General features: G+C 40.4%; 2 protein-coding genes across 4 annotated transcripts in view; both read left to right on the top strand.

Annotated features, from left to right (window-relative positions):
* lamb2l (laminin, beta 2-like) overlaps nt 1-23400 on the top strand; it is a 52868-nt gene extending 29468 nt beyond the window's left edge. Inside the window, exons 7-35 of one of the 2 annotated variants that reach the window (XM_003456969.5) lie at nt 1469-1532; nt 2660-2862; nt 3064-3184; nt 4216-4404; nt 4548-4727; nt 4835-4947; nt 5744-5823; nt 6038-6194; nt 9361-9501; nt 10574-10735; nt 10830-10951; nt 12358-12478; nt 12845-13037; nt 13149-13292; nt 14822-15053; nt 15145-15308; nt 15426-15650; nt 15755-15969; nt 16069-16165; nt 17759-18131; nt 18214-18398; nt 18551-18798; nt 19930-20145; nt 20223-20367; nt 20461-20668; nt 21242-21383; nt 21740-21916; nt 22005-22170; nt 22797-23400. In XM_003456969.5, the coding sequence (XP_003457017.2) occupies nt 1469-1532; nt 2660-2862; nt 3064-3184; nt 4216-4404; nt 4548-4727; nt 4835-4947; nt 5744-5823; nt 6038-6194; nt 9361-9501; nt 10574-10735; nt 10830-10951; nt 12358-12478; nt 12845-13037; nt 13149-13292; nt 14822-15053; nt 15145-15308; nt 15426-15650; nt 15755-15969; nt 16069-16165; nt 17759-18131; nt 18214-18398; nt 18551-18798; nt 19930-20145; nt 20223-20367; nt 20461-20668; nt 21242-21383; nt 21740-21916; nt 22005-22170; nt 22797-22936 (4923 nt within the window). In that variant the 3' untranslated portion in view covers nt 22937-23400. The remainder of the gene's footprint in view (nt 1-1468; nt 1533-2659; nt 2863-3063; nt 3185-4215; nt 4405-4547; nt 4728-4834; nt 4948-5743; nt 5824-6037; nt 6195-9360; nt 9502-10573; nt 10736-10829; nt 10952-12357; nt 12479-12844; nt 13038-13148; nt 13293-14821; nt 15054-15144; nt 15309-15425; nt 15651-15754; nt 15970-16068; nt 16166-17758; nt 18132-18213; nt 18399-18550; nt 18799-19929; nt 20146-20222; nt 20368-20460; nt 20669-21241; nt 21384-21739; nt 21917-22004; nt 22171-22796) is intronic. The other variant, XM_005477946.4, reaches the window with a different exon arrangement.
* Nucleotides 23401-25665: 2265 nt separating this feature from the next.
* The window catches only part of lamb2 (laminin, beta 2 (laminin S)), a 48695-nt gene continuing 48587 nt past the window's right edge, over nt 25666-25773 (top strand). For both annotated transcript variants that reach the window (XM_005477947.4, XM_025901911.1), the window contains exon 1: nt 25666-25766. The gene's annotated coding sequence lies outside the window, so the exon portion shown is untranslated. The remainder of the gene's footprint in view (nt 25767-25773) is intronic.

The raw sequence follows: 25773 nt of genomic DNA, 5'->3' as shown, positions 1-25773 counted from the left end.
ACCACTGATTTTGTCCTTTACTTGAGCAATTTGGGATTTTTCATAGCTTCGTGTGTTAATTGGCTGCTTCTAACAAAGTATCGAAAGATTTGATATTTGTTGTTTGTTAAGTTTTTTTGTTATGTATAGAAAAAACACTGTTTTATTCCTTGATTTCGGTTCCCTTTTGTGTTTGAATGATTCTTAGGTCAGTGTTTAGTGGTTTAAAAAACGAAAAAAATGCTCCTGTGAAAATGGCTGCACTGAAAATGAGTGAAATGCACAAAAAGAAAAGAAAGGAACTTTCAGAAAGCCTGAAGAACAATTGTCTCTTTAAAAAATTACAAAAAAATGTGGCTGCTTGGAAGTAAAGTATAAAGAAATGAGTGGTGGCTCAAAAATTCTGCGAAGTACTGCAAGTCTAATCTTTTAGAGCAGCGTAGCACTATGGAGTTTTCAGCAAAGTAGGTTAAATGACACGTTTATAGTGGGATATTTTCAGCCTGCTTCACAGGGCAACATTTGCAGGAAACTCTAGTATGTGTTCATGGTAATGAAAGAGCATGTCAGTGTGGCTCATTAACCCTCACCACCTACCCAAACGTCATTTATATCTGTAATATGTTTGTAGCTCAACATTATTTAATGCATAAAAATACAATGTTTTGGATGAAGAGCACGATCTGACAACTCAAGTGAAGGTTTTATGATTTCTTCTAAAATAATATAACATGCATCTGGTGCTAACAGTTTGCAGTATGTTTAAATACTAAGGGTCCCCGGAGAGGACAAATACACATCACATACGCATCACACTTGATCAGCAAGCAACTGCCATCTGACTTCATCTGAACCATGGCCCATGTAATTTTCCACATATAGCACATATAGGGAAGATGATAATCTTGCAAAAAAAAAAAGGGGTGTCTCCCACTCTTAGTGTAATATCAGGCCATTATTTTATTTGAAATCATGTGGTCATTTCACAATAAAACCCAGCATTTGTTTAATTGCTTGGTTTGTGTTTCTGGAAATGAGTGAGGAAATGCACTACTGGTTAGACCTCGCTCACATGGTGGAGCAGGTCATCTGCTAATCAAAAGGTTGGTGGTTCGATCCCACCAGTCTGCAAATGTCTTTGGGCAAGATACAAACCCCAAGTTGCTCCACATCCTTCAGAGTGTGAATGTTAGATTGAAAGAGCATAGAAAAAAGGCAAGTTGTATAAAGTGCTTTGAATGCTCAGGGTAGAAAAGCACTATATAAGAACATTTACCATATAAACATAGTGTATTTCTTTAAAGCACACTGAGTAGTTAAAAAATATGACTAGAACTTTATAAAGTGCAATTGGAACATATTAAGGTATATGTGACCAGTCATTTCATATTTTTCATTTTGTGCAAATTTGTGTTTAACATTTGTTGAAGGTTTATAGAATTTCCTTAATACTGAAGTCTAATGAAAACATCTCTTTTTTTTATTTAAGGTTATTTATAAAGTGCTGGATCCTGCCATTCCAGTGAAAGACCCCTACAGGTTAGATATTCAAGGTCTGTGAACACTTTTCATTCATTTAATGCATATAATATTCTCATATATGTTCCCCATAGAGAGATTGTATGCATGAGGAATTCCATACAGAAAATGTTCCTTGTTCCTTATGAAATAAGACACTGCTTTTTTTTTTAATTCTTTACTCTAACAAGCTAATGTTGCAAATAAAAGCTTCAAATGCTTCTTGTCTCTCATATTTGTTTAGCTGAGTTATCTGGATAATCAAAAAGTCATATTGATGTTCACGGAAAACATTGCACTTAGAATGGAGTTGCATCAAAAGAGCCACATTTGGACATAATTATGTTTTGACTTTGATGAAATCTTAACCAGAGATAAATGGATTGCGTGAACCATCACTGACCTCACCGACACGCATTCATCCCAAACAAAAACTAGCAAACAGTTCAAACTGGTGTTGGGAACACTCTGTTTTGTTACAGTCGCACCTATGGCAACATATTCACTGTGTGCACAGCCCTTTTGATATAGTAGAGGTTGGACAGACATTGCTGATGTTTAGGTCACACCTCTCCCTCACCCATTTACCATTTTCCCACCATTGTCCGCTGTTTCAAAGAACTTGTCATTCTACCCAGGAACCATACCCAAATGTTTCACACAGTCTTTGGTGGTTTAGTAACCAGCACTGTTACTGCACAGTAAAGGAGGGAGGAGACAAATCCCTTTAGAGTTGTGTCAGGAATGGCATCTGGCATTAAATTCTTCTAAACCAAACATGCAGAATTACCTGCATGTTTGAAGGATGAATGAAGAGCTTTAGCTAAACACAAAGACCTGTCGTTTGGGTATCCTTTTCAGATAATACATTTAGATATAGATTACATGTTAATACCAGGTGTAAATATTGTACAATACTTTACAAACTCGTCTTATTTTTCATCAGAATTCATCATCAATCAGTAGATTTCTAACATTTACTGTCTCATCATATTCCAGGTTAATGCAGAAAAAAAGATGTAGAAAATGCTAACACTTGCTATTTCGCTTATGTTTGTCAGTCCAGGAAAAAATGTGCATATTAATGAACTGTCAGCCTCGTTTTTTAATGTTGTTTATCATGCAAATCTGGCTGACTTTTTAAAAATCATTTCCTTTGCAGAACTTTTGCGCATCACCAACCTGCGCATTAACTTCACAAAGCTCAACACTCTGGGAGATGACCTTCTGGACCGACGCCCTGAAGTCCTGCAGAAATATTACTATGCTATCTATGAGCTGGTAGTGCGAGGGAGCTGTTTTTGTTATGGACATGCTTCAGAGTGCGCTCCTGTGCCGGGGATTGACGCCAGGGAGATCGGCATGGTCAGTTAGTGGATGATACTGCCAAATACTCACAGAATCTGTAATTATCAGCATATCCTTTGTAAGACTAAAGGAAAATTATCTTCTTGCTTAAAATAATCAACAGCAGAAAGCTGCACACACTTGCAGCACAGTAAATCACAGCCTTCTCATTTGCAATGCCCATACTAACCTTGTCACCTTTCATCTTGCTGTGCTCAGATCCATGGTCGCTGTGTGTGCAAACACAACACAGAAGGCCTGAACTGCGAGCGCTGCCGAAACTTCCACAATGACCTGCCGTGGAGACCAGCGGAGGCAGAGAACCCTCACACCTGCAGAGGTGGGGCAAATATGCACTCCTTCAAAATTCAGATGGAAACATTTGTAGCTGAAATTCTTTCTTTATAGTTGTCAAATGTGCTTTTCTAACCTTTAGACTATTTAAGGAAATACAGAACAAGCTCTTTGTTGGTACTACCAGCAGCAGTGCAGTAAGCTGATGAAGTTGGCTTTCTGTGACTGTGACAGTATCTGAATATGATTAATGAGGCTTTTTGTCAACAAGTGAAAACACATTTTCACGTTTGTTTTACAAGATAACTGAGACACTTTTTTGGGGTGTAAATTAAAAATAGATCTATGCTAGAAAGATAAATTAAGTAGAATGATGTATGTAGCTATGCAGGGCTACTCTGGTGTCCAGGAATAAAGATATGAAGCTAGAAATTTACATTATAGGTCACCTCTAAAGGAGATGGGAGAAGCTAATGTGATGTGATAGTTTTTAGGGTATTATTATTATTAGGACGCCACCCAAAAAAAGGTGGTCAGCATGGTATTCATGTTCCTCTAAATCAGGGGTTTCAAAGATAAGCCCAAAGCCTCCAGGCAGCTAGACAGCTTCGGACATGTGATAGAAGGCATCGATTTCTGACTTTTTACTGTGTTGTCATAGCTTTTATAGTTTTTCCTACTCGTAAAGACCTCCCCCATTCCCTTTGATACTACACCAAAGTAATTAATCGAAAACAATAACAGTTAAAACACAGAAAAGTTCCATTTTTTCACTTGGTACTGTACATTTTTATTTTTTACAATGAAAAGTTTTTTAATTACAATCGCTACCATAACTTTAAACATTTATGGATGTTTTTTCTGACAGATTTCTTTCATTTACTACAGCAGCATTTTTTTATCATGTAAAAAAACTGGACTTCTTTTTTACGTTAAACTGTTAAACGTTCAGTTAAACATGTTTACACTGACAGATGGGAGAGTTTTGCTTTGTGACCCAAGACGTAAAATAAGTTTCCCGTCCCTGCTCTAATTGCTCTGTAACTGTTCTCGTTTTGTTTTTGCCTGTTTCTGCAGAGTGTAACTGTAATGGCCACTCAGACCAGTGCCACTTTGACATGGCAGTGTATATGGCAACGGGTAATGTTAGTGGAGGAGTTTGTGATGACTGTCTGCACAACACTATGGGACGCAACTGTGAGACGTGTAAACCTTTCTACTACCAAGATCCAAACAGAGATATTAGAGATCCACGGGTTTGTGTCGGTGAGTCTCTCATACCTCGATTCTCTCCTTTGGTACAGGAATTCAGTGCTGAGTATAAAAAAGGAATTTTTCTCTGAAAAATAAAATTTTCCTGTCGTTCCTTTCACCTTTTACCTACAATCTCCATCATTTCTTCACTTAAGCCTGTGACTGTGACCCAGTGGGGTCATTGGAGGGAGGCGTGTGTGATACCCACACCGACTTTGAAATGGGAATGATTGCGGGACAGTGTCGCTGCAAAGTCAACGTGAAGGGGACGCGCTGTGATGACTGCAAGGAGGGTTATTATGGACTCAGCCAGAATGACCCTTTGGGTTGCCAACGTATGTGTTCATCTGCCACCCAAACATGTCTGTTTGAACATTAATAAAAGTAGATATCTCAAATCTTTATCTATGTGCATGCATGTTTCTGTGTCTTTATTCATCAGCTTGCAACTGTGACCCTCGTGGCATCATTGTGATGGGAGCTCCTTGTGATCAGATCAGTGGGGACTGCTCCTGTAAAAGATATGTCACCGGCCGCTACTGCAACCAGTGTCTGGTTAGTAACAGTCCTTGTTCTGTCTCTCAGGTTTCATCCTAAGCTCATGTCCAGGTTTGCCCAATAGCAGGCCTTGAATGCATGAAAATCTACTCTGTGTAGATATTCCAGTGCAGTCCAAGAATAAAAATAAGGAGGTGAAAGTGAGGATCTTTAAATAATGCATTGGAAGATGTTTGTCTTTGACTTGTTAAACTAATGGGGCCATATTGTAAAAATTCTGTGTGGGATCTATACCTAAACCATGCGTCAATTTTGTATACAGCAATCTGACTGAATCTGAACTGGCTGACATGATTGCATTAATCAGCTATATGCATCGGGCTGTTGTTTAAAAATACACTTTCAATAGTGCTATTTTCTTGCTGTTATTTTGGTAAACTTGGCCTGTGTAATGACAGAGAATGCAGTGCAGTGAGCTCTTTGCAAGAGCTGAAACTGCCTTCATTTACAGCCTGGAAACCTAAACATCCATATTATTAAATGAGGTGACCAAAGAGGATGGAGTGTGTGTGCTAATGAAACACTAAGTGGAGTTTATGTCTTGATGCATGCACAATCATCCAGGTAAGGAAATCCCAAAAAGTTGATTCTGTTCATCTGGATGTAAGTAACGTTTTTGTCACTCATCCAAGTGACTGCTTCAATCTCTGCTGACTGCAGATTAGCCATGGATCACTAGCACGATTACAAACAGAACTGCTGCTTTGAGTGTTTATGGTAAAGCAGCAGTGTACAAAAAAGTGTACATAAACTGTGAAAAAAGCTAATTGTGAGGTTTGTGTTCCTCCTACAGCCTGAATACTGGGGCCTCAGTAATGACCTGGCAGGCTGCAGACCTTGTGACTGTGACTTTGGAGGAGCCTTCAACAACAGGTAAAAAGATTTTGCATCATCTGTGTTCTGCTTTTAAGAACTAAGCATTCTGTAAATTGCAAGTATTTCATTTAGATGCAAAAAGCATCAAGTGGACACAAAGTGAGGCTGTGACTCATTCAGTTTGATGGTCTGTGCAGACAGCAAATAGACAGGTGATTTCAAGAACACCAGTAAAAGGCTGTCTACACATTGTTGTATGTGATACTTAAAGGTGCATGATGGAAACCGGCCAGTGTGACTGCAGGAGGCACCTAATTGGCCGGCAATGCTCTGATGTGCAGCCTGGGTATTTCTGTGCTCCACTGGACTTCTACAAGTATGAGGCTGAAGATGCCACCGGACACTCCCCTGCTGACCCCGTACTGCCGGTGAGCGCAGCAGCATGGTGCCGTGTAAACCACTTATTCACATTTCCGATCATTGGCTCATACTAGTAGGCTGACTACTTCAAAACAACACATTGTAGAATCTAACTTCAAAAACTTTCATTTTAAAAGTATTTCATTTGAAGAAGTGAATATTGTAGAAAAATGCTGAGCTTACCCCAAACTGCAAAATGAGTAGTTGTAAAATTCTTTATAAGCTGGGGAGAGCTAGCCGTTTGTGAAGTTTAACAAAGGTCATTGTGCATGCATAAACCTAGAACTTAGACGTGTTTGTGTCCCATGCATGCAGCAAGTTTGAAATACTGATTGATGGTGCAGAGGTTATGTAACTGCCTTTCAAGAAGATGGTTGTGAGCTCAAATCTAAGCCATAAAAAGCATGATTAGCTGCTGCAAGAAGACACATGAGGTGTTAAAACACACAAACAGATCTTAGTAGTAGCCCTAAATGTGACACATTCATAAAAGCACTTAAAGATTTTAACCTAGGTTAGAATCTTTAAGTGCTAGGTTTAACCTGCTGATTACAGCTACTTTATAGTTTCCTCATCTGCTTACCCATTCAGGAGGATTGAATTGTGTGTGTGGAATCACTCTAATCCAAGAGGTATATTTCCAGCTTGTAACCCCTCATAAATTTTCCTTTGGGACCTTTCTGTTTGTGTAGAGAATAAAAATGAAAAAAAAAGGTAACATGCTAGGCTTCACAGGTGCAAGTAGGCAGATTTTTTTTTGTTTTTTGCATTGAGCCAGGTTAGACAATCATAACTCCTGCCATATAGTGGATTCTCGGTGACAAAAATTCATTAATTGAATTGATATAACTTTAATTAGGCAGCAACATTCAATTCAATTCAATTCAATTTTATTTATATAGCGCCAAATCACAACAAAAGTCGCCTCAAGGCGCTTTATATAACATCCTTAATTTAACTGGCATTTTTTTTTCTTGTTTTAACAAGAATGTGATACATGACGACTGTATCCATGGAAATATGTTCACATAGTGTGGCTTTCAGTAATGAGCTGTATGATCCAACCTTTTCACTCAAAGGTCACAAATCACTTACAGTATCTCTATGTAAAAGACACACATCTCAGCATCGTTAACAAAAGATCAGTCTCTTGTTCTGCCTGTCTTTTGTATTTTTTGGAAACTCTGTAAGCAAAAGAAAGATTTCACTCGTCATAATGCATCAGTTAATTATCCTTTATCACATTTTTAGCTTTTTATTAAGTTTTTCAATTTATCCACAATTGGAAACAATGACCAGAGTAACTGGCCAGAACAACCTAGCCCTGAGTACTTTGCACCCAGACCTGTGTCCTGTACCTAAGTTTTGACAGAACTTGTAACCGGTTGCAAATTCCACATGTAAATGGTTCAGCTCTTTATCTTTTCAACCACATCCAAGGGTACGTGGGAGCTTGCCGAACCAGTCTGCATGTGTTTTGTGGGCTTCGAGAAGGCTGCGTTTCTCAGTATGTCCTGTGGAGGGGTGTTTTGGTTTTGAACTCATTATTGGGAGCTATCCAGTCCCTGTACAATGTTAGTGAGAGCTTGATCTACATGGCTGGTGATAAGTCAGTCTCTTTCTCAGTGGAATTGGATTTCAGCCGAGCTGCTCTCTGCCACCACTTCTCTTCATTGGTTTTATGGAGAAGAATGAAAAAGATACAGAATTTCTAGGCACAGCCAAGGTGTAGAAGGTGGAAGGTTTGGTGCTCTGAGGAGTTCATCTTTGCTTTTTGCAGATGATGTGGTTTTGTTGTCTTCATTGAGCCATGACTTCCATCATGCATTGGAAGAGGCTTGGGCTTGTAGTTGAGTGTGAAACGTTTGTGATGTGAAGTCTGATGCGATGGTTCTCGGATGAAAAAGGATGGAGTTTCCACTCCTGGCTTGGAGCAAGCAGCTGCTGTAAGTGGAGGAGTTTATGTATACTCTACACTGAAAGGGCCATTTGAGATACTTGGACCATCTCACTTGGATGCCTCCTGGGCACCTCCTAGGTGAGGTATTTCAGTCATGTCCTAACAGGAGGAGGCCCCGGCATATACCCAGGTCAGTCTCGAGAGTTTCTGTCTTTTAGCTGCTTTGGGAATGCCTCGGCCTCCCGTAAAATAGCTGAAAGAAGTGTCCGGAGAAAGGAAAGTCTCTGCTTAGACTGCTGCCCCTGCAACCCAGATGGATGGGATAGGACCAGACTGATCATGAGACTACAAAAGGGTCCCCCCATCCACCCTGTTTCAACAAGGAGATCTTCTCACTGCGAGTCTGTTCCTGTTATCGCCAACTAATTTTACATGCCTATCAGACTCCATTCTTCCTCACATCACTGTTTTTGTTGTTTACTACGTGTTTGTACCCACATTTGTACATTTGTTGTTCCCTGTTTCTGTCTTCTGTACTCACCACCTGCTGCCATCCTCCTCATTGTTAAAAGACACACAGCATACAATAGTTCCTCCTTTAGCCCTCAGGGCAAGCTGCAACAGTCCACACTTACAACATCACAGCTGCAGGAATGTAGGGAAAATTGACTTCAGTGACTCTGGAATGTTATGAGAAGAAATGTGAGACACTAAACAAGTGAAGATGTTTCTTGAACACATAAGGGTTGGTGTCTTTAAGTTGTTAAAGTTGCTGGATGGTGTAGAATAAGCAAGATGTAAGCAAAGTCCTGGATCTCTGTGCAAGCCTTCACAGCTGAAGTAATCCATGACATCACTAGACAGATCACAGATACCGACATGGCACAATTCATTATTGCTGTACAACAAACGGCACACACACAAAAACATCTCACATTTTTTGTTATCATTGTTGCTCTCTGTTACACCCCAGCAATTTGAGCACAGGAGACGAAACCAAGGTGAAGGTGTTTTGACGTGTTTTGCTAAACGTTCTATGCACAAAAGACTCAGATCATTTCATCTCAGTTTGATAACTTTTGATAAAAAACATTTTTTGTTATTTACTTGCTTGTGAAAATTTGTTTGTATTTGTGTGGCGTATATACATTTGACACTGTTGAAGATGGGATGGTGGTTTTTGTGTTTTTGTGTGTGGAGAACTAGAAATAAAAATGTTATTTTCCTTAAAGAATCAGTTAAAGGTCAAAAGTCTCCTCTTCTCTCCCCTCCAGGGCCAAGTTCGCCAACAGGCAACTAATGACTGTGTTCAGCACCTCAGCAACCAGCTCAGGAGGCACCGGCGGCACCGTAACATTCCCAAGTCGCAGCAACATCAGGCAGCACTGAGACGTATTCGGCAGCTTCAACAAACAGTATGGTTTTTGTTTCTTTTATTGACTTATTCATTTAATTTTTGGTTTGTGAAGACCCCTAATAGGAACAGGTCACCACTGTACTATGCCTCTTTTATACTGAGGTGTTTCTGTTATTTAGCCTATGCTTACTGATATAAATTGCATGGAAAAATAAAAGAAACAGTCATTACTACAACCTCCAATAAGACTCTGCAGTTGTATCAGGAGACAGTTAAACAGCAGAGCATTACTAACGTCTACAGTTTTAGGCGTTTGTGGTCATGTGCACGTAGACCACTTTCCAAGTGGACGTCAGTTTGCCTAATTAAAAGCTTAACTGTCAAATCAATGATATCAGCACAAACTAGTCAACCTGAAAAAAGAGTGTGGGGGCAGTGGGTACAAGACCACCAACACTGGGACAGATTAAAGAACAGGAATCCCAAAAGAGTCCAAAAACATAATGAAAAGTGATATAGTTAAAAAGTATTCTTTATTATTTAAGTTTAATATATCAGGTCTTGTATTAACAGATGGCAGTGTCCAGAAAAAAAAAAAATACCACCAAAGGGTGGATAATTAAACATTTTTGATGTGTCATATGACAGGAGTATTTCACAGTGAAGGATGCCTGACTGTCCTGCGTTCTTCTTACTTGTGTGAAGTTTCTTTCAACTCAAAATTTTGCAATTCCAGGCTCCAGTTTTACTTTTTTGTAAATCTTACTTACATCAGGTAGTTATTTTATTTAAAAAAATCATTTGATAATCCAACCGTGGTGGAGACCAAACAGAGATAAAGAAAGAGTTACTGTTGGAATAGCAACACGATTGTAATAACACTGAAAGGACACCGGTAAAGATGATTTACATTTATTTTATAATCTAAATGGTTTGTGATTGTTAACTTAGCAGCAATTATAGAAGTTGTTTTATGAGACTTTTCATTCAGAGCTTTAATTCAGAGCTGCTGGCAGGAAGTCAGTTATGTCAGTGAGAGGAAACAGAAAATAGCACAAGTATTGTATAAATTAGAAGTGATAATAGGTCAAAAAGAAAGCCATCTTTGGTGATGTGTCTTTGTTATTCAGCCGGATGTGAGGACCGTTCATAGAGAACGCACTCTCAGCCATATGGTGACATGGACAGGACCTGGTTTTTCCCGCGTTAAAGATGGCGCTGGTCTGGTTTTCACCATTGATAACATACCCTATGCCATGGAGTATGACATCATGATCCGCTATGAACCTGAGGTGTGTGAGTATGGAGAGAATATGATGGGGGGTTTTTTGTTTTTTTTAAAAAAAGCAAAAATAAAAGTAAAAGCCTTTTTCCTTTTGTGTGTAGTCTACAGAGAACTGGGAGGCTGTTGTTAGTATTACATCTGTAGAATTGCCCTCCAGTCTCCGGTGTGGAAACCTCCTACCAACTGAACAGCTCTACACTGTCACTTTGCCACACCACAACAGGTAACAGGACCTGAATGAATGCATGCAAGTGTGCATGGGGTTTGCATGTAATCCAGAGAGGGAGCCATCACAGCCAGTATGTTTGCAGGATTTGTTCAGGCAAAATTGCATCATTACATTGTTGTCACTGTAACTTGCTCTGAGTCAGGCTTATTCCACTATACTCTCCTGCAGTTTTTGGGACAGTAAGTTTCAGGGCTCAAATAAGCAACCATCACCTTAGAAATAAACAGCACACTTATTGATAAAATAATTAACTGCAATTAAAATTGTTTATTTTACAACTCTGTGCGCTAAATCACCAAATTAACAGTTTTCTGCAACATTCATCTGTCATTTCTACAACTATGTTGCATTTTACTGGTATGTTTTTATAATCTTTATAGACTTTATCACCATTTGATAACATCTCTGTAGTGGGTGACACTCGCAGGGATCACTTTCTGTGGGATAAAATTTATATTCCTTTGGAGGAAGGTCAGTATTTTAGTCTGATGACTGAAGAGTCAAAGTCATAATTGTTCCTTTATTTGTATAAAGAAACAGAGGAAACAAATCAGGGTATAAGTTAAAATGCTCAAATATGAAATGGTTGAGCTTTTCTGCTGAAAAGCGTTTCAGAGTTTTAACTCATCTGGAACTAAGACCCTGCCCGGATCTGGCACTTCAACCGGAGCATATCACAGCTTCCTTTCTCTCCCGCCGTGGATCTGTCAACTAAAACCAATTAGTAAAGTGAGACCAAAACACAGATGCAGGAGTTACAGGCAAATATGGGTAGCTCAAGTCAACCCTGGTATAAAATGCTTGTTCTAAAAAACAACAGGAAACAAACTGGCACCATACTGTCCCAGTTCTGTAGTTTACTTTCATAGTGGGTGTTTCCTAGTCACTAAAACTTGTTTTAACTGCACAGCACTCATTTGCCATGCTGTTTTCAGAGAGAACCACATTTATAAAACCAAGGTTTACACTGTGTTATTTTGATTAGCATCTAACTCTCTCCCTCATGCTCTCTTATCAAGTCTGCTAATTTCTTACCTTGTTTTCTAATTTTCTGCTCTTAAAAGTATTTGCTTAGAAATTAACACATTGTTAGTGTTAGTCACCAACAGAACTTTCTACTCCTATCAGCACATTTATTGTGATTGTGACCCAATGCTAATTTGTCCTACTTAGTAGATATGACTTGAAAACTTCATATGCTGTCATAATAACTTCAAGGCACAAATATGCCGACATAGCTGGACCTTTTTTCAAGTGAATGACAACCAGGATTTGTCACTTCACAGGCTTTGTAAATGTTGCTTCCCCACACATGAAATGAGAGTGGAAAGTAAAAGTAAGATAAAGTATAAAATACATCTATTATTACATGTTCTTTCATGTTCAATGTGTTCTTACAGATACATCCAGATGCCCAGACCATTTTGTTTTGAGCCCAGCAATCGTTACGTGGTTACAGTCAGGTTCCAGCGTCATGGCGCCACACACAGACATCTCACTGCCTTCATTCTTATTGACTCGGTGAGCTAAGACTGGGAGCCTTCCCCTTTCATTATGCCCTTCTCATTCAGAAGTGCTGGAAGCTGACATCACCATGGCTTAGTCGGCTTTGGCTGTGCTTTTACTAGTATGGCTGTTAAGTCTGAACATGGTCCAAATGAGCTGCAGCAGTGGGTGGCCTCGTGAGGGTGTTGCTTGGTGTTTTGCACCGTCACATTTCCCCCTAGTGGTGGGACAATCCAACTGCAGTAACAGAAGTTGAGAAATGATTGTACATATAATAATAATATACATTTTGATTTAAGAACTTAAGATCATTTTCATATCATTCCTGTTTACATTAATTGATGTAGCTGTCTCAAAGCTTTCCTCTTTTTTGCCCAATAGCTGGTATTGATCCCTAAATACACGGAGCTTCCTGGGTTTCAAGGTAACACACCAGAGTCAGAGCAGCGTCAGGAGGAGATGATCCGCTACATGTGTCTTGATTCCTTTATGATCACTCCAATGCCTGCACTGGCTGAGATGTGCTCCAAACTCATCTGCAGTATTTCTTCCATTATTCACGACGGTGCCCTACGTAAGTAGACACAAAAACACCAGGATGACAAATCCATTCAAACTCAGCACTGTTTTAAATGATAAACATTTTCTTTTGTGTATTCCATTTATCCATATCTGCTGTATCCAGCCTGTGAGTGTGACCCTCAGGGCTCCCTCAGCGGTGAGTGTGACGTGGTGGGAGGTCAGTGCCGTTGTAAACCCAACGTGATTGGGAGGCGCTGTGACCAGTGTGCCCCGGGGACCTACGGCTTTGGTGTGAGCGGCTGCACTGGTGAGTCTGCTCACTGATCAGCTCAGTCTGTCATATAGTTCTGTTTATAAAACTGTGATTTCACACAGTAATCTACAACACAATAAATCACTTTATAGTGTTGTAGATTTAAGTTGAAATTACACAGACTTTAAATTTTACAAAATGTAAATGTGTTTTTAGAATTTTACTTTGAAAGTTGAAACCTGAATTATTTACAAAAGTCTTTGGTGCCCTCTGCCCTCTAAATATATGTATCTTCTTTAAGCTACTTTCTCATCAGAGTTCTGTTGGTTTCAATCTTTTCTGATTTTCACTCCGAGCAGCTGTCTGTTCACTTATAGCCTGATGCTGAAATTATAGCTGTTTATTCATTTCTACCTAAAAATACACAACAAATTTCTGCAGTACTGTAAGGTTTGTAAGAGCAGTGTTAGTTTTAAGTGAAAGGAAGGACAAATCATGAATGATAATTTGAGTGTGTGGGAGGAACTGCGTAACAAGCTGCTTGTTCATTTGATTTGGGAGTTCAAGGTCATCCTCTTCAAGTGATTTTACACAGGAAGTGATCCTTGGGGACATGAGAGACCACAGAAAAATCAATGACGTTCGCCAACCTAAAATGACGACTGTTAAATAATCACTGGCAATATGAAGTGGGCAGGTCCTGAAGTTTAAAGTTTCATAACTTCTAAGGTTACCACTGATTAACATATAGCAGGGTTAAGTGCATTACAGAGTTACCTAGGCAACCAGAGCCCAGAATGTTCCCTATAGTTCGATGACATTATAAATCGCTTCGTGTGTAAACGCCCTTTATATACATTCAGCGTGAGAGCCAGGAAAGGTGTTTTTCCTCTGTAACTCAGAAATAAAGCGCTGTCTAAGAAATCATTTTGAAGGTCAGATGAATTCTGTGGCTGTTTCCTAACTTCTGTTTATGCTGTAATTTTCTGAAGATTTTCTTCTATTTTCTTATTCCCTGCTCATGAGCTGTTTTACAAAATAAACATTGTCATAAATCCATTCATTACTCAGGCACATTGTCCCCGTCAAGGAGAAATACAATCACCCTCACATGGTTTTGTTGGTTTTACTGACATTGTATTCGAGGCCATGTGCACAAACGCACGCCTAGAATGAATTGTAGGCTAAATGATGAGACATGTAGACATGAAATATGTAAATCACCTGTGTGACTGTAAAAATGGGCTCACATACTCTGTTCTCTATTAACGAAGCTACTTATTTAATTTGCTGTTTTCTTTCTTTTAGGAGATACAAATCAGGGCCATTTAGAATAATAATAATGATCATAAGTTTTCTAGGCAAGATTAAATGTTCGACATAAAGCAAATCAGAGAAAAGCTTATAAAGTGACACATTTGCTGTGTCTAATGGGAAAAAAAGAAACTTTAAAGAGTCGTTTTATACACACACGTTCATGTAAATATGAGTGTGACTCACTGTGTTTATAAATATATATAAATATATATATTCATGTTTGGAAAAAAAACCCAGAATATAACCCTCTAAACTCCCCTACCCAGCCTGTGACTGCCACTCCGACGGCTCATTGAGCCACCAGTGTGACCCAGTTACAGGCCAGTGTCAGTGCAGACAAGGAGCCACCGGGCGGCAGTGCTCTGACTGCCAGCCGGGCCAGTGGGGCTTCCCCAGCTGCACCCCCTGTCAGTGTAATGGCCATGCAGACCTCTGCGATCCCCGCACGGGAGAATGCAGAGGCTGCAGGGACTTCACAGCAGGACATCTCTGTGAGCGGTAAGGAAAATTCAGTGCCACACTTCACACTTCAGCTCCTTTGTCCAAGTGATCAAATTGAAAGGAAATCTTTTACCTCATTTTGTTCCAGTTGTATGGACACATTCTTTGGAAACCCAGCACTTGGATCAGGGCAGCACTGCCGGCCCTGCCCCTGCCCAAATAACCCCAACTCCGATAACTTCAATGCGTTATCTTGTCAGGTTGACCACACCTCTGATCAGATCATGTGTAACTGCAAACAGGGCTACATGGGTGAGCGCTTGTTCATACTGGTTCATTCAGGCCATGTTTGACTGACAGCACTGTGCTATCAAGTAAATAAAAATGACTTTTAAAACTTGTATCTTTATTCCAACTTTTCTCTCGTAGGTCTTCGGTGTGACCAGTGTGCCCCTGGTTACTATGGCAACCCTGAGCAGCCTGGCGGACAGTGCTTCCCATGTGAGTGCAACGGCAACATAGACACCCAGGATCCTGAGTCATGTGACCCCAGGACTGGCGAGTGCATCAAGTGCCTGTACCACACTGATGGCCCGTCTTGCGCCCAGTGTCAAAACGGTTACTATGGCAACGCTTTGGCCCATGATTGCAGACGTGAGTGATGACAAATTCACTGGATTACACAATCTTAAAAAAACAACAACATGTGGGTGTGTCATTTATGTTTTTCTTCTCTGCACATCTGTTCCTGTTCTTAGGATGTACCTGTGTGACTGCTGGTACCCTCCAGTCTGCTTGCAGCGATGGACACTGTGACTGTGATCGGCAGACTGGAGCTTGTCCCTGCAGGGAGCATGTGGTAGGCCATAACTGTGACCAGTGTGCACCTAACTACTGGAACTTCGGTCAGGATCGGGGCTGTGAGCCGTGTAACTGCAACTCGCAGCATGCTCTGGGAAGTCACTGCAACATGGTGAGGAAGATTGCAAGCTTCTGTCTAAAGAGGGCCTCAGATGTGCTTTTTGATATGCTTGTTGTGTACTTGTATTGGACCAGTTTGTGTGCTCTTCAGTTCACAGGCCAGTGTCACTGTCATTCAGGCTTTGGAGGTAAACAATGCACCGAGTGTGAGCTGTTCCACTGGGGAGATCCACGGGAGCAGTGCCACGGTAAATCACACGGTGACTTTTATGAACGCCATGTAACATCTTACATCACAGATCACTTCTTCTGAGCATGATGAGCATGAACAATAATAATTCACAATCATTCGATAAAGAATATAATACATTTGTGTTCCATGCATTGCTTTCAGATTAAAAGGGATGAAAATAAGTTGCTTTAAAATGCAAATATTAAGAGAAGGTGTGACATGATTATATGTTCAACTGTATTTACAATAATCACACAGCTTGTGACAGTCAGATTTAAAATCACCCTCTTCAAAAAATAAGCGGCCAGTTTCACAAAGTCACCCATGATGGGCTATAATTCATTTTGCACAGAGATCGCGTGAAACCACTTCAACATTTCAGACTGAGGTTGCCAGAACAGTTAGAGTAAATACCAAACATTAGGACAGATTACAAGTTTTACTACTGTTTACGTGCACTGCCGCCATCTTGGATTTTGAAGGGTTGTCTCACTCTCTGACTTGGAAGTCCATCATGATGGGGGTGTTCTGGCTTCCCACTTGAAATGCAGCATGAAATATAAAGTCTATAGCTTTAGGAGGAGACACAGTACATAGGGGCATGTTAAATCAGTAGCATACATCAGTGATCCACTCTTTACCAAGAAAAATATGAATTAAACAGTTAAATTATTCCTTCAAACATTTCGGCTTCTGTAACCAGAGCTGAGCATTTTGGTGCGTTTGGTTGATTGTTCTTAAATGTATTTTTAAAAAATCTTGTTTTACACTAAATTCATACTTACTTATTATCCTCAAGAGCTGATGCTTTGTGCAACGTCTGGATTTTAGGCATCTATTTCACCTGTACCGGTTAGATCTACAGCTTGGTCAGCATCTGGGGTTATGTCTGAAAGTTTCTGGACAGTTGTGTTTGTTTCCAGCTGTGACTCAGTACACCTTCAATGCATATTTGAAAAAAAAAGAAAAGATGCCATTAAATTGGAGACTGTCATTTCATTTCAAGACAATAATCAATAATATTGTGTTAACCTTTGAAAGGATACACCTTAGACCTCCTGGAAAGCATTTCTTCTTCACACTACCCCGCAGTCATTCGCCACTTTTGTCTTCCTTGGATATTTGGGGCTTTTCATGTTGATGAGCTCAGCGGCGTATTCTTCTTTTCTCAAATTGATTTCTACAGTCGTAGTGTTCAAACTCTCACTGTTTGATGGATTAGCTTTGCATTTTTGCACCCTAACAATCACATGGTAAGAAAGAAACAGCTCCCACTTATCCATGAAACAGCTTTTGAGATTTTCGGCATCTGAAAAAAGGGGACTGTGTATAGAAAAATTCCTCAGTGGTTAAAATATTATTGTTCAACACGATGAATTTAAACTGTCAGTTGCTTTTTTATCGAAGTATTTTGTAGAGAGTGCTTTATAATAAGATGTCATCTTAGCACTGGTTTTATTTTATTTCTTTTCTTTTCCCCGGTGCTCTTCTTTATGATTATTCCCAGTTTTGCTTTAATATAACCTAGATGCAGTATTTAGTGATATGAGGTGTGGTTACAAGTATTTTATTTAGAGGTACTCTTTGTTTCTCTCTCTCCTCTACTTAGAATGCAACTGTAACCCAGAGGGAGCAGAGATTTCCCAGTGTGACAGATTAACGGGTGCGTGTGAATGCCGGGAAGGAGCCACTGGACTGCAGTGCAACCAGTGCGCTCGTGGTTTCACCGGCATCTTCCCAAAATGCATCCAGTGTCACCCGTGCTTCCAGCTCTGGGATGACGCCGTGTGCCAGATTAGAAGGGACCTGGATCACATCCAGTCCAGAGTGCAGGAGATCCTGAAGGGTGGTATCATACCGGGAGCTGGGGATGCACGCATCAAAGAGCTGGAGGGGAAGCTGAAGCAGGTGAAGGATCTGATCATTACGCAGGACAGGGACAGGGTCTACCAGCTCATTGGCCAGAGCATTGATGACCTCAGGTGGGGAAATAGCAGCTTGTCGTTTGTTGTTTCTCATCAGCTACTTCAATTATAATTTAAGAACATCCTGTATGTTTTTCAGGGCTGAGATTGCCCTCACTGATGGGCGTCTGATGGCCATGGGCCAAGAGTTGAATACGACAGCAGAAACAGACAGGACACTCCGACACACGCTGGATAACATGGAAAAAGAGCTGCGGGACCTCAACACCACTGTGGCTGACAAACAGAAGCTGCTGAATGAACTGTTCAGCTCAGGCTTTGCAGGTAATTTGTTGCCATCAGAGGCACAAATGAAAACCTTGAACATGTCACATGAAGCCTCACTGCTGTAAATACAGGAAGCAGACTAAATCCATATCCAGTAGCAGAGTAGGTTTTATACATTGCTTTTACAAAGCTGCTGGTGTTTCTCACAGATCAGTTTGAGAAAGTGAAGCAGTACTATCAGGAATCGCTGGAGGCTGAGATGAAATGCAACGCTTCGGTGTTTGGTCCTATGAGTCCTTTGGAAGAGTCAAATAAGATCAGAGCACGCACAGAAAACCTGCTGGATGAAACTGAAAACGACATTAACCGTAATGTGGCTGCTCACAACAAATCACTCAACGACCTACAAAAACAAGCTCACGACCTCCATAAACAGGTCAATCACCTGAGCGACCAGGTAAGCAGTGTGCTATAATAAAAAATGTATGTTGGGTTAGGGTTATGTATGTACCCTAAACCTAACCACGACCTCAACTAGATTAGACAACATTCATTGAAAGAGAATGTCAAATGGAATAAGCATAGATCTAAGCCTCAGATTTTGGATTAGGGAAAGCCTCAGTGAGGAGTACTTCCAGGAGACAATTCTAAACTCCAGATACATTTTCTCCAATTAAAAGAATCCATGCCAGAAAAAGAAACTTGTTCTGTCATTCTGAGGTGGAAAAACTGACAAAGTGAAAAGGAGATTAAAATTTAGGCATTGGGCATCTAATGTTGTAAATTCCTAAAAAGTGGAGTTTTCTTAATAATATCGACATGTTCTACCTGTTAAAAAAAGAGAAGTGTACTCAAACAAAAAGGAAAAAACCTCACTGATGTGTTTTTAAACATTCAACATGCCAAGTTTGTTTATGAACATTGTGAAACATCTGCAAAAAACAGTGTTGGAATTTTATGCTTGAGTCTTGCAGTGACATCTAGTGGAAAAGCCAAATCAGCTCATGATTAAAGGATTAAGTAGAAATTGAAAATGGTTTTCCATCACTGATTGGTGGGTATGTTATAATTGTGACAGTCCCTGATGTGCAAACGTAGCAGCAGTGGGGTTTTGGGGTTGTTTTTTCTTTACAAATCTACAAGGATGCAGAGCCTTAAAAAGATTATTTAAAATACATGGAATTTTGTCATGTACCATATTTTTACAAATGAGATCGCACACACACATTATGATGTCACTGCATTTCTTTGCTGATGGTAGCCTGCAAATTAAGGTATTTATTTGCAGGCTTTTAAGAAAATTAGGATATTTGCAGTGAGTCTGAGAATGCTGACACACGTCTGTTGTCTCCACTGACAACTATAAAGTGAAGCTCAATACTTGCACTGTATTTTTGTTTGTTTATTAACAGTATTTTGCAGTAGTGAAATTAAAATATTTGGTTTTTGGTTTTTATATTGATAACACAACATTTCAATTGTTTAGTTTAGAAATTTGGTTTATCTTCACAAAACTGCATTTAAGTCTTGTTGTCCAGCGTTGAATCTTATCCCACTAACTCAGTCAGTGCATGGTGCCATCTTTAAGGTGTGTGGTGGTCACAGCAATAGCAGCGTCAATGGCAGTTGCCCAGACAGTCGGTGTGGTGGCGCCGGCTGCCATGACGATCAGGGAAACCGTGTATGTGGAGGAGTGGGATGCAGCGGGACTGTGGGCACATCTGTAGCTGCGCTGAATGACGCCAGGAACGTTACAGACAGTCTGAACACTGCCAGTAAGGAGCTGCAGAAAGTCTCCAAAAAGGTGCTCACAGTATGCGCAGTTTAGTCTCATATGAGTGAAATATTTCTTTGACCTGACTCTTGATTCCTTGTGTCCAGCTCCAGGACATAGCTGCTATGACACAAAACCTGAAGAACCAGACGATAAACACGCTGGAAAAAGCCAACAAGTTGAGCAAGGAGCTTAAAGAAAGCAATAAGAACCTGACAGAGTTCATTGAGAAGATCAAAAACTTTCTCACTGGTATGTGGATGATATTGCTTCAGAGTCTAAATGTAACTTGATGCTTCCTGCATTTGCACTCCTTTTGTCCCTGTGCTCTCTTGTACTGCCCAGAGGAGGGAGCCGACCCAGAGAGCATAGAGAAAGTGGCTCAGGAGGTCTTGTCGATCACACTGCCACTGAACAGGACCGTTCTGGACAAAATGATCGCGCAGATAAAGGAAAGTCTTTCCAACATCGGCAATATTGAGGGGATTGTCAATCAAACCACACTGCACACCACTAAAGTCAAGGAGCTTCTTGACGCAGCTAAACAGGCCAAGTGAGATATCATTTTTGTTTTGTTTTGAAATTAAGGACCACATTTCCCATAAGCCAGCTTGCTGAAAGTTAAACTGTGACTGCATATAAAAGATGAATGTTGCCTTCAGCAGAAGGCAGTTAAGATTCCCGCTGGACCACGAGAAACAGACTGTTGTAGAGGGCTGCAGCAATAAGCTGAAGGCTGCTCAGTATTTCAAATTGATTAATTTGATCTCTTTATATGCTTATTGGTGCCCCCCTCTACAACAGCCCTCTAAAACTCTCCTGCTCCTGCCACCCCTGCTCCAAGGCTATGTTTGTTACACCTGCATTCTGTGGCTACACTATTATCATCCATACCCTACAACATGAATTTTGGTTTCTGATATTGTCTTTCTTGTTGTTATTAAAGTTCAAATAGGATATCCACACATCTATCCTTTTTCTTTGGGTTCAGCTGGGACCAGGCAAACCATGGCATTAATAGGCTGTGTATAATTAAGTTTTATTAAATGCACTGAACATGCATTTATTAAGCAGAGCTCTAGGAAAAAGGTTTTCTCTCTGACTAATCTTTGGTGCTATTGTGCAGGAGACGAGCAGAGGAAGTGAAAGACATGACCAATATTACCAAGGAGGCATTAAAAGCGTCTGGAAAGGCCATAGAGAAAGCACAGGCTGCCCTGAAAGAAGCCCACAACAACCTGAACAGCACAAGAAACGCTACTGCTGAGGTACAGAATCCTGGAACATGTAAATTTACAGGTTTCACATATTTTCTGTCATCTACCTCCCCAATGAGCACTTTTGTTCATTTCACTTCAGTTTTATTTATATAGCCCAAAATCACAAAAACAGTTGCATTAAGGTGCTTTTATATGGTAAGGTAAAGATACAATAATAGAGGGAAAACCTCATCAGACGACTTCTTATGATAAAGCATGTGGTGACAGTGGGAAGGAAAAACTCCCTTTTAATGGGAAAGCTCCAGCAGAACAAATGACTGGTTGGGGTGAGCGGTGGAATACAGGAAAAAAGGCACGCTGTGGTTCCCATAACTCTTGACTTCTTCGTGTCTCATTTTTTCCAGGTGGAGGGAAAGCTGGTGAGGTTAGACGCCAAGCAGATGGATGTCATGATGCGTTTAATGAACCTTTCCAAGGAGGTGGAAGCTCTGAAGAACAAGACGGAGCAGAACAGACAGATGGCAATCGAGGCTAAAGCACTGGCCGACAATGCCACTGACCTAACATCTTCACTGGAGCAGGTGAGGCTGTTGGTGGAGTTTGGACCAAAATTATAGAAGAAATATATATATATAAAATCTTGAATAAAATGATTGCATCATCTGCCAGAGCCTCAACGACACAAAGAAACAGTATCGTGAGCTGCAGATGAAGATCGAGTCTCTTGGTGGGGTGTCTGGAGGTCTGAAGGACATCAACCAGAGGGTCAAAGATCTCAAAGAGGATGCAGAAGAATTACTCAAGAATGCCACCAGTGGTATAACACAACTGGACCGTAAGTTCATATGGCTGCGCTCAGTGTTGACTGTGTTCTTCAGGTGAGCTGCATACAGCACATTGTGACCGTAGTGTGCGACTTGGCCAGATATTGCCTGTAAAGAAGTCTCCAGTGTTAAACTACCACCATTTAAATAATGTGCCATTGTTCATAGTGTACAAAAGACTCTGACTAGATGGCACAGTTATGTAATACAGCTCCTGCCTTATGCTAATACCAGGGTAACTTGCAGCTGTTACTGCAGCAAGATTCATTGTATTTTTACTCAATTGTATATAGCATTTGTATTCTATTTTTATCTTATTGTATATTTTATTCTATTTTATTCTACTGTATATAGTATTTTATTTTATTCTATTCTGTACAGTTGTGTACTGTATTTATTCTTTCTGCCTTGGAACTAGTTTTAAGTCCTATATTAATTTAGGATAGAGCTATTACTGATTTGTTTATTGTTTACTCTAGGGTTTAACAATCGCATAAGCAGATTTGGCATAGATTTTTGGCTCTAAACAAACAACTAAGAACTTCATAGTAGGTCATGGGCGTGGCTATAGATCAACCTTTCAGCCTTTTGTGCATGCTTGTTACTTTAACGTTTCTCTTGCTCCCTGTGATTACAGAACTTGAGAAAATGTTCAAAAACAACGAGATGAGGATGGAGAAGCAGCGCATTGAGTTGGACGAGCTGAAAGACAACGCAACTAGTGTGCGGGACGAGATCCGGGATCGAGTGCAGAAGTACAACACCTGTCTGCGATGATGCCTCCTACATGTCATCAGCTGCTGTAGTAGAGGAGAGTTAGAACTGCTGTTGTGACTGGAAAAGAGAAAATTTGTCACCCATGAAAATAAAACGCTGCTCTGGAGGTTCCTCCATTCTTTCACTGGTATTTCAAGTTTTACACATTACCTGCAAGTGTTATGTCACAGAAATGCCTTCAACTGTCCATGTACTGTTTGAGTCCTCAATATCACCCCTGCCCTTGGTGGTGTTCATGTATTTAAGCTATTACAATAGGCGGATAACCTGTGAAGAGCATTTATTTCACTCTATAGCCAATAATAACAGATGGAATTGATTTACTGTATGCGGAAAGACTATATCAGAGTATGTTATCAGTTACCTATACCAAAAGTGCTTTCAAGATGTTGAGTGTTTGTGTTGTTTGACCACATTAGTATGGGGTGTACACACTGATATTCCTATTAAATTTTTTGAAAGTACTTTTTGTGCTTTTTCTTTAATTATAATGTACAAATATTCATATAAACATACACTGTGAGGTGTTATGATGAAGACAAAGTCAATCTGACACTTTATATAAATGGTAAATGGCCTGTATTTATATAGCGCTTTTATGGTCCCTAAGGACCCCAAAGCGCTTTACATATCCAGTCATTCACCCATTCACACACACATTCACACACTGGTGATGGCAAGCTACGTTGTAGCCACAGCCACCCTGGGGCTGTGGCTACAACGTAGCCACAGCCCCAATCAGTAAGGCTGATTAAAAATAAAAAGGGCCATTGCTATTTAACAGAGCAATCTGCATAGCAACTGGATTGAGACCAGAACAGGATCCCAGAAACATTCAGAAAAGTCTGAGTCCCTTCTTTCCTCACAGGCTGAACTCTGAACAGGACAGATGAAAACATGAGTGAAGCACATCCATCTTTATGTAAAGGCGCACTTTTTTTCATTGCAACACATTAACCTTACAATATTGCATACAGTCTCATATTTGTGTGAGACTGTATGCAATATTTACATTGCTTAAGAAGGTATGTTGCTTCAGTGTTTTGCTACACAGGGGAACCTTATACACAGTTAAGTGTATAAGTTCAATCCCATATTTGTCTCTCTTTGCCCACAGCCTTCATCTCTTCTCTCTTTACCACCTCTGCAAAAGCACAGCTTCTGCACTCACTCAAAGTTACACCTAATAGATCTCACCCATCATTAATGCCGTTAGTTAATAATGATAGTCACTTTGCCAGCATATTAAATGCCTGGCTCAAATTACAGAAAGTCATTTACCACTCCAATTTTTAAACATTTTCTCTTTACAGTTATAAAAAAATAAATCTCAAAGTGTGAAACAAGTAGCTGGTGATGGGCCGACACTAGCAAGCTGTCCTCTGAATCTGCATCTTGCCAGGCCTATGGAGCATTTTAGCAGCTTTTAGCTGAAGGTTTTGTTTTACAACTTGACTGTTTTTGTTCTGTCTCGCTCGTACGCATGTTGTTTTCAGCTGAGGATTCGGCATTTTTCCAGCTCTAAAAACCAAACTGTACCCTGCTGTTTCCCTATCAAGCATCCCAGTTCTGCTCTTGACTAGCTGGTGAACATTTTGTGGCTAAAGTACGGTGGCTGGGAAGTACAAAAGAGCCAGAGATTTTTTCTTGGGAGTTGGAGGAGAGCAAAAATGTAGACAACTGTTGCATTTGTCAAGTTGCCAGAAACTGCAACTCAAAGTCAATGGTGAAGCTGAGCTAATTGCACTACACATCCTCTGATATATCCATACACACAGCACCATTTTATTGGCTAATTGTAACTATGTTGCTGGGTGGTATCTTCCAAGTCATTAGATGATGGATGTGCAAAATGATATGAAAACCTCTGTGTGAGAGTGCAGCATGCAAAAGACGAACAAACAAAAACCAAAAACAATGCTAACACATGAGCAGTGAACTTTCACCAAATACTGGCTCTTACTTCATTTACGTGTCAGGGATCTGTTCTCAGTATGAAAGGCCTATTCTCTCTTGGTTGTGGCATTGGATCCTGGTCTCTAACAAAGAGGGGCTGTCCTGCAGCAGCTCAGGGAATGTGCAATATGACAGAGATTTACAGCAGGCTTTGTTCTGGACGACGATCTGCCAGCAGTGAAACACTGGCGCACATCAGAAACAGTTATAACTACACACTACTCCCATGTGAAATGATCCACATGTGCAATGCGATGGATTGCTTTCCGTAGATGAAGTCAACAGCTTTAGTTCATATAAGATTGATTCACTGCACCAAACTTTATTTATGATGAGATTTCTTATCCCCGGACATAACTATGAGTCACGCCGTGCGGTCCACCTGCGTGGCTGGGCTGGTGCTTTCAAACATAGAATCTGTGATACCGCGCGATCACGGCTCCTCATTGGATTAAATCAAAGGGAATCCAATCCGTCCGGCAGGGAGCGCGCATTCCTGCTCGCGGGGACAGAAAGGGGGCTCGCCGGAAAACATGCGGCGGGTTTCTGGAGGGAAACTTGACACAGGAATTACTTTGAATTCCCTTTGGTTTAGCAGGGGTTTTTTCACACTGCATTATTGCATACATAGCACCATGTTGATAAAGTGAAGTACATAATAAAGTAGCTTTTGTGCCGTCCTGGTATGTTAACAAACTGTTTTAAAAAAGCAGATAAAGCAGCCAAATAAACTAAAAAATAAATATAACATAAAAATAAAACAGACATGAGAGTGAACTGAAAAAGAACGTACTGTGCTATGGATCCAGTACCAACACCTATGGACCCACCTCTAGAACCTCCTACTCCGAGGATAGTAACATTTCTGGCAGGGGTAAGTT

Source organism: Oreochromis niloticus, linkage group LG20, assembly GCF_001858045.2.
Source record: "Oreochromis niloticus isolate F11D_XX linkage group LG20, O_niloticus_UMD_NMBU, whole genome shotgun sequence".
Lineage (NCBI taxonomy): Eukaryota > Metazoa > Chordata > Actinopteri > Cichliformes > Cichlidae > Oreochromis > Oreochromis niloticus.
This window is presented reverse-complemented; position numbering and strand designations above follow the sequence as displayed.